Genomic DNA, 12,227 nt, shown 5'->3' on the forward strand with positions numbered 1-12,227 from the left:
AGTGTCTTTTTCCCTTACGTGCACACACACACACACACACACACACACACACACAGGAGAGGAAGAGGCCGTGAGGATGCTGCCTAACTTCCTAATCCCTCTGAGGCATGGCCAGGCCAAAAGGGCTGGATCTGGTCCCTAGACCTTCGGTGATCAGACCCCGTTGCCTGGGAGTCTGTCAAGATGGCTTGGTCCCAGTTTTCTGGTATTTACATGAGTAGTCTGCCCTCACTCTCATTTCCAACTGGTTGAAATCAAGTACTAATAGATTCCAGTTCCCCGAGATGTGCTTGATGGTACAATTAGACACATGACTAGGTTGATTCATAGGCTTTGGATGATGGGAGAAGACAGGACTCCCTTCCTAAGAGTTTTTACATGCTGTATCCTGGAGAGATGAAAACTTAGTTGTTAGAACTCAGATTCCAAAGACCTAGGTAGCTTCATCTTAAAAATCTTGTTTGCAAAATTATCCTAACAGCAAAGCTCTATTGTCCTAGAAAAGGACATGTTCCCTAAAGCTTCTATTGTTTCCTGAAAAAAAAGTGTTGCTTAAGTCTTGGCTTTTCTATTCTGCCCCTCTCCTTATGTTAACATTTTTCTAAAAACACAGCTACTTTAGCCAAGCAAGGGCCTCTGCCTTTCGCTTTACCAGGCTGCAGGGAGAGTCAGGTGCCTACCTTATGTCCTGCTTTTCTACTTCAAATCGCGGTACTCATCTTGGAATGCCAATGACAGCACAGGGCAGGACTGGCCTGGCGACCTGCGTGCCACAGGAACCTTTGGATGCAAATAAACCCCAGAGAGTGGGAGTTGCCACCTGCCCTGGAAATAAAGGAGGAGGGGCTTTGGAGATGGACCAAGGCAGACGCATGGTTAAAGAAATTGTATTTCCGCTTTCTCTCTCTTTATAATTACTGTTTTATTGGCAAAGTTTGAACAACTGAAAGGACATTGCCCTTTGTTATTTTTTTTTTTTTTAGTTTTATAGTTGGTTTTAAAATCTCTTTTTTTTTCGTGTGTGTGTGTGTGTGTGTGTGTGTGTGTGTGTGTGTGTGTGTGTGTGTGTGTTGCTGAGGACGAAAACACAAGAGGCTTGTACATGCTAGGTGAATATTCTCACTCAGCTATACCCCCAGCTCTATGGTTCTAGTTTTCTCTGAGGTCAAATGTGTTACTCACTTTCATTGCTGAAGCCTCTTATAGGAAAGAAGTGTAAATTTTGTGAGGGCAGGGCATTGTTTTATTCAGTGTTGTGGACTCAACACTTTGGAAATTTCTTGGCATATGAAAAAGTACCTATTTTATTTGTTGGATGAATTTCTCCTTTGCCCATCCCATCCCTGAGCTGAAATCTAGTTGTCACTGGTGCTGTGGAAAGCTAGTCTCAGATACTGGGGCAGTGGTTAAGGCTCCATAGAGGAGGAAAAACCTTCAGTAGTTACTTTGGTAGCGAAGATGTAGGCAGATAGGTCCTGTATGGATTCGCTGGTTTTCCTTCCATGAATCATTTACGGACTGTGTGCACTAAGGACTCAGTCCAGGCCTTAGGTTTGCTATGGGAGAGTAAAAGTTACAAAGAATAGGGGTTGGGGTGTGCCTTTAACCCCAGAGGCAGACTGGTCTACATAGTGGACTCCAGGTCAGCCTGGGACACATAGTGAAACCCTTAAAAAATAAAAAAAAGACAATAAAAAAACCAAAAAGGGTCAGAAGGAATAGGGAGAAAATTTTTGTTTCCTTGATGCTCCAGATGCTGGTACTAGAAAGATTTCCCTAGATAGTTTGTACTGTATAAAGTTGGTAGTTGGTACCTCCCATCCCAGTATTTGCTTAAAAAAAAAAAAAAAGTAGGTCAAAGGTACAGACAAGGTTGTGGAAGAGGAGATAACTAGGTAGTCACAGCTGCTTTGTACAGATGAAGGGAGGAACTAGGCACTTTTAGAGCAGCAGGCATGGTTTAGGACTAGGCCGTTTCTCTTTCGGGTTTGTATATACTTTGTGTATTCAAGAGACTCTTAGAAACAAGGTAGTAGAACATGACCAACAAATGCTGGAGGGTCTCCATTGCATAGTGTGAATTAGTCTAGCCCAAATCTCAGCATCTTCTCTCTGTACCACCTCCTTTTCTGAGATGGCAGAGTATCTCATGCCAGAAATAGTTCTAATACATGCTACTGTACTTTCTTTGCCTGCAACCCCATTATGTCCATGGTAAAATGAAATGCCACTAAATTAGGTGGTCTCCCATATTTCCTTACAAGCTGAGTAACATCTAGACTTAATAACATTGGCCAACTGACACTAGGGAAATGGCTCCATGGTTAAGAGCACTTACTGTTTCTTGGTGTTGCATAAGACCTGGGCTCAATTCCCAACACCCATAGGACAACTATTTTGAAATCCAGTTCCAGGGATCTAGCACCCTCTTGTGGCCTACACACACACACACACACACACACACACACACACACACACACACACACTACTGTAAAAGGGTTTTTGTTTGTTTTTTAAGACAGGGTCTCACTACGTTACTCTGGCTGGCCTAAATCTCCCTAGATAGACCAAGTTGGCCTCCAGTCTCAGAAATCTGCCTGCCTCTGCCTCCAGAGTGTTGGAGTTAAGAGCATGTGCCACCGCCACACCTGGCTAAAATCTTCAAAAACAGTAACATTGGTCCACTGGAAAAGGAAAGAAGCTCTGTGGGTTCAAGGCAGAACACTAAGATGTTAAAGGCACATTCGTCTTTAGCCAATGGAAATCATAATCACACCCAATGGATGTTACGCATTGGCCAATGGGAAAGGAACCTATCAAGTACTGAACTACTGATGGGCCAATAAGAAGGAAGGTAGTGTCCCATATGGATCAATGGGGTGGATATTTCCTAACGGGTAACAGGGAGGGTAACAGTTTTAGGATAGATCATCAATGGGTTATTGGGGTTAGCTCAAAATATGCATCTTTTAGGTACCTTGCCTCATCTCCCCACCCTCTTAAAAAGTCTTTGGTGTTGTCTGAGGAGAGTAAGCGTAAACTCCTCAACACATGACCACCTGAACTGGAGCAAGGCTGGGATGGTGCTAATGTGGGGGGAGGGGGAATGAAGGGCCCGCCCACCTCTCCGCCTCCCCCCCCCAGCCGAACTTGCAATTCCCCTCCCGGCCGCAGGGGGCACTGCAGGCCCCGGGGAGGTTGGGGCGGAGCGCTGCGAGGGGCTGACAGCTGCTGCCCGGCTCCGGAGCGCTGGGGGCGCTGTGCGCCGCCCTGGCTGTGCCTCCGCTCCCGGCCACGGGGGGCGCTGCGCGGCGCCGGTGGTTGGTGGTGGCTGTTGGGGGGGTGGGGGGGAGCGGCGGCCGCGGGTGGTGCGGAGGGAGGCCTTGCGGGTGGATCGGGCGCTTGGCGGCGGAGGTGGTGGGAGGCGGCGGGCGGGCGGGAGCGCGGGTCCGGCCGGCCCTGGCGATGGCGGACGCGGCGGCCTCCCCGGTGGGCAAGCGGCTGTTGCTTCTGTTCTCGGACCCTGCGGCCTCAGCTTCGGCCTCGGCCCCCACGGCGGCGGCGGCGGTGAGCGGAGATCCCGGGCCTGCGCTGCGCACTCGGGCCTGGCGAGCCGGCACGGTGCGGGCCATGAGCGGGGCGGTGCCCCAGGACCTAGCGGTGAGTGGCGGCCGAGGCAGGCACGCGAGGCCGGGGCTGCGGGGCCTGTGGGCGGCCTCCCCGGGGGCCTTTGTGAGGGGGGTGGCGAGGCGGGGGTGACCCAGTTCCGCGCCCCCGGCTCTCCTGAGCGCCCCCCGCCGGCACCTCGGCGCCTGGGCACTCGGGCTCCGGCCGGCGTGGCTTCCGCGTCGGGGTGCGCGCCCCAGTTTCTCCTGGGGGGCGGCCGGGGTGCGAGGAGCTGCTGCTGCTGCTGCTGCTGCTAGCCGGGAGGCCCCGCCTCCTGGGCGACCCTGCTCAGCGCACCCCCCCTCCACACACACACACACACGCCCTCAGAGCAGGCTCTCGAACCCCGGGGTCCCGGGTTCCCGCAAAATTCGGCCAGAAGACGCGGACCTGGAGTCCCCAGGCCGTCTCGGGGGACTCCCATCGGCTTCCCTTCCTCCGGGAGCCCTGAGTGCGGCCGGAATGTGGGGAGTTGCGGGAGGCTCAGAGGCTGCAGTTGGAGCTGCTCGGGGCTCCTTTTTATTTATTTATTTATTTATTTTTTTAATCTGGCACTTACTTCCTCCTTGTTGGAGCAGGGCTCGGCCTGGCGGTCCCCAGAAAGGCCAGTTCTGTGGTCTGATTTCGAACGCCCTTCTTTTGGCGCTTCTGGGGGACAGGGGCTGCCGTTTTAGCTTTTTTTTGATAAGTTGGAGGTCTGTACTAGTAGCCGAGTGAGGCTGCTGAGTGGCCGTTTTTGCTTCTCACTCGGTTACTCCCCCCCTAACCTTGAGAGAGGTTTTGCTTTGAAACTTTGTATTAGGGTTTGGCCGCTTGCCTCCGTGTATCTTACCGTGAAAGTTGTTCCGTACGAAGTTAAGTAGCATTCGAGACCGTGAGCTTTTATTTTTGCTAATGTGGCGGCAAAAGGCTACCTTTTGAGTTTTGTCAAGCCTCTTTAGTTCCTCATTCTGATAGCGGCCCTCCCCTAGCTTCTCTGGTGAGATAAAGCTATGAGAAATGGGCGGGAGGGGTATTTTGGAATTACCTATCGATCAGTAAACAGAAAGTGAATATTCTTGATGAACTTGATTCCGCAGACATTTTATTCACTAAACAGGGTCATATCTTGTGAGATTTAGGATTAATGTAGCTGTCTGCTGCTCGTTTTGCTTCCTAGTCTTCAAGTGTTGGGCTGTCTTTCTATCTGATAAGCAACCTTTGGGTTTTGTTTTTTTGGCTTGTTCCTGGCTCAAGCTTTACCTCTTCTGCTTCAAATCTACTTGCTTTGATCGTTCTCTGGGATGTATAAAGAAACCTTGTTAGGGTATTTATGAAGCTTTTGTGGAGTGAATTTAGATACCACAACAATAAGGAGTCGGGGTGGTGAATAAGACGGGAATTTCACTCTAAATTCCTCTGCCCTTTCTACGGAAAGATGGGTTTAGGTCGGATCGTGGCGTTTTCTTTGATTCACTAATCGCCCCCCCCCCCAAGCAAAGCATTCTTGAGATCCACCCATATGCGCATACCTGAGGCATCGGCGTTCCAGGCTTTTAGATTGAGATTTTACTTCCCAGTACTTTGAATAGTGGTTCCCATGTTTCCTCCATCAAATGAATTGAGCTAATGAGCTCTGCACCTGAAATGGCTACCCATTCGCTCTGTTGTTTGTTGGTCTCCGTGAGGGCAGAGGTTTTTGAAGTACACTGAGTGCTGGACACCTACTAGGGCTAAATACTTAATAATTTTACCACTTGGCCAGTGGAAGTGGATTTTCCACCCAACTAAACACTTGCAATGATTCTTGGAAAAAAGCAAGGTGTTCTTACAACGGTGTTGAGGTCTTGTATGGCACAATGTGATATGGAAGCAAAGGTAGGTTTGCTGAATATATTTGTGCATGTCTTGTACTTTTATCCAGGGACATATACAAGAGAGCAGTCACAGCAAAGCTCTGGGCCTTTAAGGTTTTTTTTTTTTAACCTTCTTGCAGAACTGTTCTAGAATTACTGTTACATTGGAGTTCTGTTAAAGACGGGGATTCGTGAGGAATCTGGATTTGCCGTTTTGTTGGCTTTCTCATTGACGAGAATGTCTTTGGACTCGGGGCATGTGGACCTTTCCAATTTGCACCACACTTGTAGTAAACACAACTATCTTCCAATCAAAAGTGTTCTTCCTGTACTCAAGGGTGGAGTTTGCCAGCAGCTGTCCTGTGATTGGGCAGATTTTCTTTCAGTTATGTGTAAGAGGTTTTCAGGCGTGCTTGGTTTTGAGTAATGCATAGCAGGGCGCCCCCTGTTAAGGATGAGTAATTAAGGGTTGGATGAATGAGTTTCTGAAGTGATTGAAAACACATTTCTCAATTTCAGGCTTCATTAATACCCTCTTTCTAAATACTTTTTGACCCCGAAATACTTCAGAGTATATTGGTGGTACACTTAATGAACCTTTTTTGATTTCATTACCAATACCATGTGCTGCCTTAAGGTATGATGTGGAAAAAATGAAAACCAATACTCTATTTCTTTGGAAATTTGTTGGTGAGGGTCGTAAGAGTGGGTGTGACTTTGTAGTTCAAAATAGATCTTTTGTGTGTGTTTAATATGTTGCAAGATCAGTGGATTTTGCATTTATCTTATTTCTTAATCTAGTTGTACACGTTGAGTTCCTAAATAATTGTTGGTCCATCCAAGCTCCAGAGTCTTTCAGACCATTACATATATAGATCCCCAGACAAAAATACCATGGATTTTCCTCTTGGTTATAAAAGTACAACTATTTACAGAATGTTAAACGAAGTTCTAGACATGAGAGCACAGCAATCTTGACTCTGCCAGCTCCACCTTACCAAGGAAGAATATAGTTTTGTCCTTTAAGAAAAAATACTCGTACATGCAAAAGCTGTGGGAAGAGGGTAGGGCTGGAGCACACGCAGTGTGTGTGCCCAGGCCCTGGCTTTAATACACCTGTAACACCTGCAAAGCTCTTCTCTACAGCGGCTGGCTCTTTTTTTTTTTTAAACTACAAAATATCTGCTACCAGCTCTTTACAAAAAAAAAAAAAGCAAAAAAAAAGCACCAGAACACGTCTTTCATTTTCTGTGTACGGGTGTCTTTGCCTGCATATATGCATGTGTGCCGTGTGCATGCCTGGTACCTGAGGAGGTCAGAAGAGGGTGTTTGATCCTCTGGAACTGGAGTTAAAGGCAGCTGTACATCACTAGCCATCTATACTGTAAGCACTTCCCAGCTCTCCTCAACCCTCCCGGGAGCCGTATATACTAGGTAGGGCCTGTACCACTGAGCAACACTCCCAGACCTTCATCAGTTTTATAACTTTCATATTTTATAGAATGAGTGTGCCATGATTTAGTAATTTCCTTTTTTCTCTTGGTGGACATCCACTTTATTTAAAGTCTTCTTTGGAGGGGCACTAAATAAACTAATCTGTCCTTAGTATACCTTGTGTTTTGTTTTGTGATCCATGTTTCTTTTGTGTATTTTAGGCATCCAAGAGTGAGATTGTTGAGTATAAGCACTTTTATTTCATTAGGTAATACATGGTTATTTTCCACTCATATTAAGATGTTTCATAGTCTCACAAACAGTGATGTAGTTCTTGTTTTCCTTCCTCTTTATTGTTGCCAGTCTAGGAGGTGAGAAATAGTATCTAACATTTTCATGACTACTAGTCTTTATCTGGATGTATTTCCTCCTCTTCCTTCCTATTTATGCATCTTTTGCTCTCTTGAGGAATGAGTTGTTATTATTATTTTTTTATTCTGAGTTCTTTATATGATTATTAACCCTTTTCAAAACAGGATTTCTCTGTGTTACAGCTCTGGCTGGTCTGGAACTTGCTTTGTAGACCAGGCTGGCTTTTAACTCACAGAGATCTACCTGCCTCTGCCTCCTGAGTGCTGGGATTAAAGGCGTGTCACCACTGCCAGGCTGGTTATTAACTTGTATTACCTCTGTAGTATATTGTAATCATAATCATATACTTTTTGTTTGTTTGTTTTTGAGATAGAGTTTTTCTGTGTAGCCTTGGCTGTCCTAGAACTCACTTTGTAGACCAGGCTGGCCTCGAACTCACAGAGATCCACCTGTCCCTACCTCCCAAGTGCCAGGATTAAAGGCGTGGGTCATCACTGCCCAGCCTATTTTTCTTTTGACTTAGTCCAAAGCATGTTGCTTTGCTCTACAGGAAAAATGTTAACAGGATGGTAGTAGATCATGCCTGTAATCCCAGTGTTTGGGAGGCTGAAGCAGGAGGATCAACATGAGTTTAAGGCCACCCTGGGCTACAGAGTAATACCCTGTCTCAAAACAAAAACAAAACCATACACCAAACAAGCAACTTTAGAACTCTAGATCTGGTTTTAAGTGCTTGGAGCTTGGAAGAAAGCACTCTACCAACCAACCTAACCCCCATTCATTCATTCATTCAAAATATTTTATTTGTGGGGAATTCAGGGCAAGTGGTTATGGGTACCAGGGGAGGCCAGAAGAGGGCATCAGATTCCCTGGAACTAGAGTTCCAGGTGTTTATTTAGCCACTCTCTGTGGATGCCAGAACCTAACTGAGGTCCCGTAAGAGCAGCACTCTAAGACATCTCTCTAGTCTCCTGTATTTTTGAGACAGTGCTTTATTGTAATCCAGGCTAGCTTTGAGCTCCTACTCTTCCCGCCTCTATCTCCCAAGTTCTGGACAGCTGGCGCTCGCGCTCGCGCTCTGTCTCTCTGTCTCTGTCTCTGTCTCTCTCTCTCTCTCTCACTTTGTTTGTCTGTTCTTTGTTTTTCTAGACAGGGTTTCTCTGTGTAGCCCTGGCTGTCCTGGAACTTACTCTGTCGACCAGGCTGGCCTTGAACTCACAGAGATCCGCCTGCCTCTGCCTCCTGAGTGCTGGGATTAAAGGCGTGTGCCACCAACACCTGGCTTCCTCTTTTTTTTTTCTTTTTTGAGACATGCCCACTATATATGGATCCATGGTGTGCTTGGAACTCATTCTGTAGACCAGGCTGGTGAACTCAAGTGCTAGTTAGCATCAAAGGCATTTTCCACCTCTCCTGACTCGCTTTATTTAATCTTTGGACCTTCCATTCACCTGATGTTTTTTCATTGGCTATAAAATAGGCAATCTGATTTGCCCTTTTCTTTTTTCCTACTGTCTAATCAGTTGTGGTCCTACCAATGTGTTGACTAAAGCCTTTGTTGTTGCAGGGTGGTAGGACTGAATTTTGTTCTAAGTGTAGCATTAGTTTGTTTTGGCTATCACAGCTGCCTCAGCTTTCCAGACTTGCAAGAAGGACTAAAGGGTATCTGCCTTAATGTTGAATTTTGAATCTTTCATTTCTGTTTCAGGGTAAGAATGGCTCTAAAATGTTCCCTGTGTTATGATTTGAGATCTATATTGTAGCATTGTTCTGGCTAGTACCAATGACTTGTATCTGAAAGTTGGAAGTCTTCTATGAGGAATGAAAGAAAGTGTATCCCCCCCCCCCCCCCCCCCGGTGGTTTTTTGTTTTGTTTTGTTTTTTTGTTTTTTCATGCAGGGTCTCACTATATCACTGGCTGACCTGGCACTATGTAGATAAGGCTGACTTCAGACTCACAGAGATGCACTTGCCTCTACCTCTGGAGTACTAGAATTAGAGGCCTGGGCCACCATACTAAGCCACCTAGTATTTTTACAGCAACCTTTTCTCTTTGTGCCAGAGTAGGGAGAGTGAACCATAAAATACCTGCTTCCCCACTGTGTCTCTAGATGATGTCATTATAATCAGGTCCAAGATCATACGTTTCTCCAGTGTACAAACTATTATTTCTACTTTCTACCTACTTCTAGAAGTGTCAGCTCTGATTGTAATAGAGTTTGTGGTTTGATGCTGGAGGTCAAGCCTAAGTACTCTCCTAAGTACTCTCCTAAGTACTCTCCCATGCAGCACACCCCTACTGCTATCCTCTGCCCCCTACCCCAGTCATGGTCCCGCCCCCCATTTTGTCACTTTTAGGACTTATTTTTATGTTAATGTATGTTTTGCCTATGTGTAAATAAAATATATTGTGGATCAATATATGTTTAAAGATTTATTTATTATGTATTCAGTGTTTTATCTGCACATATGCTTATAGGTCAGAAGAGGGCACCAGATCTCATTACAGATGGTTGTGAGCCACCATGTGGTTGCTGGGAATTGAACTCAGGACCTCTGGAAGAACAGCCGGTGCTCTTAACCACTGAGCCATCTCTCCAGCCCCAATACAGCCCCAATATATGTTTAGAGAGCTGTATTGTTTTTGAGACAGTCTCACTGTGTCACCTTGGTTGTCCTGGAACTCCTTATAGGCCAGACTGGCCTCAAACGCTGAGATCCTCCTGCCTCTGCCTTTCAGGTGTGAGCCACCACGCCCAGTTTGGAGTTTTAGATAAACTGGGCATGGTGATGCAAGCCTATGCTTTTTAGACTTTTGGAGAGTAGCTTTAAATGAGATTCTGCTCATCCGAACGCTAAGATTGTGTACTGTTTAATTGGATCCCCTCTAAGAATGCCTATCATCCTAACTCCAGAGCTCCTTTTTGTTTATTTGTTTGTTTGTTTGTTTGTTTTTTGAGACAGGGTTCCTCTGTGTAGCCCTGGCTGTCCTTGAACTCAGAAATTCGCCTGCTGGGATTAAAGACCTGCGCCACCACCACCAGGCTTCTACCCTTTTTTTTTTTTTTTTTTTTTTGAGACAGGGTCTCAGTATGTAGACCAGGAACTTGATGTGTACACCAAGCTGGCCTAGACTCCACAGAGATCCTGCCTCTGAGTTCTGGGATTAAGAGAATGCATCACCACTCTTGGCTCCTGTTCTCATATATATATATATATATATGATGTCGTTGTTTTTGTTTTTCGAGACAGGGTCTCTCTGTGTAGCTTTGCGCCTTTCCTGGAACTCACTTTGTAGACCAGGCTGGCCTCGAACTCACAGAGATCCACCTGCCTCTGCCTCCCGAGTGCTGGGATTGCAGGCGTGCGCCACCACCGCCCGGCCCTGTTCATATTTTTAAAGAAACATTTGCTTTGTCTAGGGTAGTGGTGAATGGCTTCAATCCCAGCAGAGGCCTGAGGAGGAGGAATTTGAGGCCACACTGAGCTATATAGTGTGTTGTAGGCCAGCAAAACCAAAATAAACTAATAAAGATGTTGCCGTGTAGCCCAGGATAGCCTGGAATTTGAGAACCCCTTGCCTTAGTTTCCCAAGTGCTGAAATATCTGGTGTGCTCTGCTGCCCAGTTTAAAGGCCCTGTCTTTGCAGCCCATGGTTTCAAAGTTGGACAGCATGCCCACCCCACCGCACGGTCCAGCAGTGACTTCCCGTCCTTCACACAGTCAGGGCTTTCCTCATGTCCACCCCACCGCACAGTCCAGCAGTGACTTCCCGTCCTTCACACAGTCAGGGCTTTCCTTCTTCCTGCATTGTCTGGTTTGGTCTGGGTTTGCAGTTTGGGTTGGTTGGCTTTTTGAGACAGGGTCTCACTTTGTAGTCTTGGCTGGCCTGCAGCTGGCCTGCGTCTAACCTCCCCCTGCCTCCCCCCCATGCTGCCCCACCATGCCTGGCTGGGTTTTGTTTTTGTATTTAAAGCAGAGCATTGAATGTGTCCTTGACTGGTCTGGAACTTTGTAACCAGCCAGGCTGGCCTTGGCCTGGTGGGGTAGGTGTGTGCTGCTCTCCTGGGGGGTAGGTGTGTGTTGCCCTCCTGGGGGGTAGGTGTGTGCTATCCTCCTGGGGGGTAGGTGTGTGCTATCCTCCTGGGGGGTAGGTGTGTGCTACCCTCCTGGTGGGGTAGGTGTGTGCTGCTCTCCTGGGGGGTAGGTGTGTGCTGCTCTCCTGGGGGGTAGGTGTGTGCTACCCTCCTGGTGGGGTAGGTGTGTGCTACCCTCCTGGTGGGGTAGGTGTGTGCTACCCTCCTGGTGGGGTAGGTGTGTGCTGCCCTCCTGGGGGGTAGGTGTGTGCTACCCTCCTGGTGGGGTAGGTGTGTGCTACCCTCCTGGTGGGGTAGGTGTGTGCTACCCTCCTGGTGGGGTAGGTGTGTGCTGCCCTCCTGGGGGGTAGGTGTGTGCTACCTACCCTCCAAGCTAAATCTTTCCTCTTAACGGCCCATTTGTTGACCAGGCATCCACAGCACTCGGTTCTCATCTGCCAAGAGCTTGTAAGCACTTGTGTGTTCTCCTAGCTTGTTCTGGTTGACTTAGTCTCCCCTTCACAAATAAACCCGGAACAGGAGATAAGGAACATTTTCTGGGGGTGTTTTTAACACCAGCTGTGGTGGGTGGGCCCGTAGGTTTTCCTGCCTTGGGCCCAGGGGACACTCGACACCTGTTCCTCTTCAATTCTCCACCGCCTTTGATAGGTTGGTGACTTTTAAGCCCTCCAAAACACAGCATGCCCAGTGCTGAAGTGCCCTTTATTCTTGTTCTCCAGATGGGTAAAAGTAGTAGTGACTCAGTGCTGTGGCCTCTTAGTTTTCCAGGAGGGTAAGCGCCGTATTTTTAGGGACTTTGTAGGTAATGGGGCTCTAGGGGACT

General features: G+C 47.4%; 1 protein-coding gene across 2 annotated transcripts in view; it reads left to right on the forward strand.

The window, feature by feature from the left end:
- Positions 1-3,433: 3,433 nt before the first annotated feature.
- Positions 3,434-12,227, forward strand: part of Kdm3b (lysine demethylase 3B) — a 61,768-nt gene continuing 52,974 nt past the window's right edge. For both annotated transcript variants that reach the window (XM_076554964.1, XM_076554965.1), the window contains exon 1: positions 3,434-3,660. In XM_076554964.1, the coding sequence (XP_076411079.1) occupies positions 3,466-3,660 (195 nt within the window). In that variant the 5' untranslated portion in view covers positions 3,434-3,465. The remainder of the gene's footprint in view (positions 3,661-12,227) is intronic.

Source organism: Peromyscus maniculatus, chromosome 19, assembly GCF_049852395.1.
Source record: "Peromyscus maniculatus bairdii isolate BWxNUB_F1_BW_parent chromosome 19, HU_Pman_BW_mat_3.1, whole genome shotgun sequence".
In the NCBI taxonomy this organism is placed as follows: Eukaryota; Metazoa; Chordata; class Mammalia; order Rodentia; family Cricetidae; genus Peromyscus; species Peromyscus maniculatus.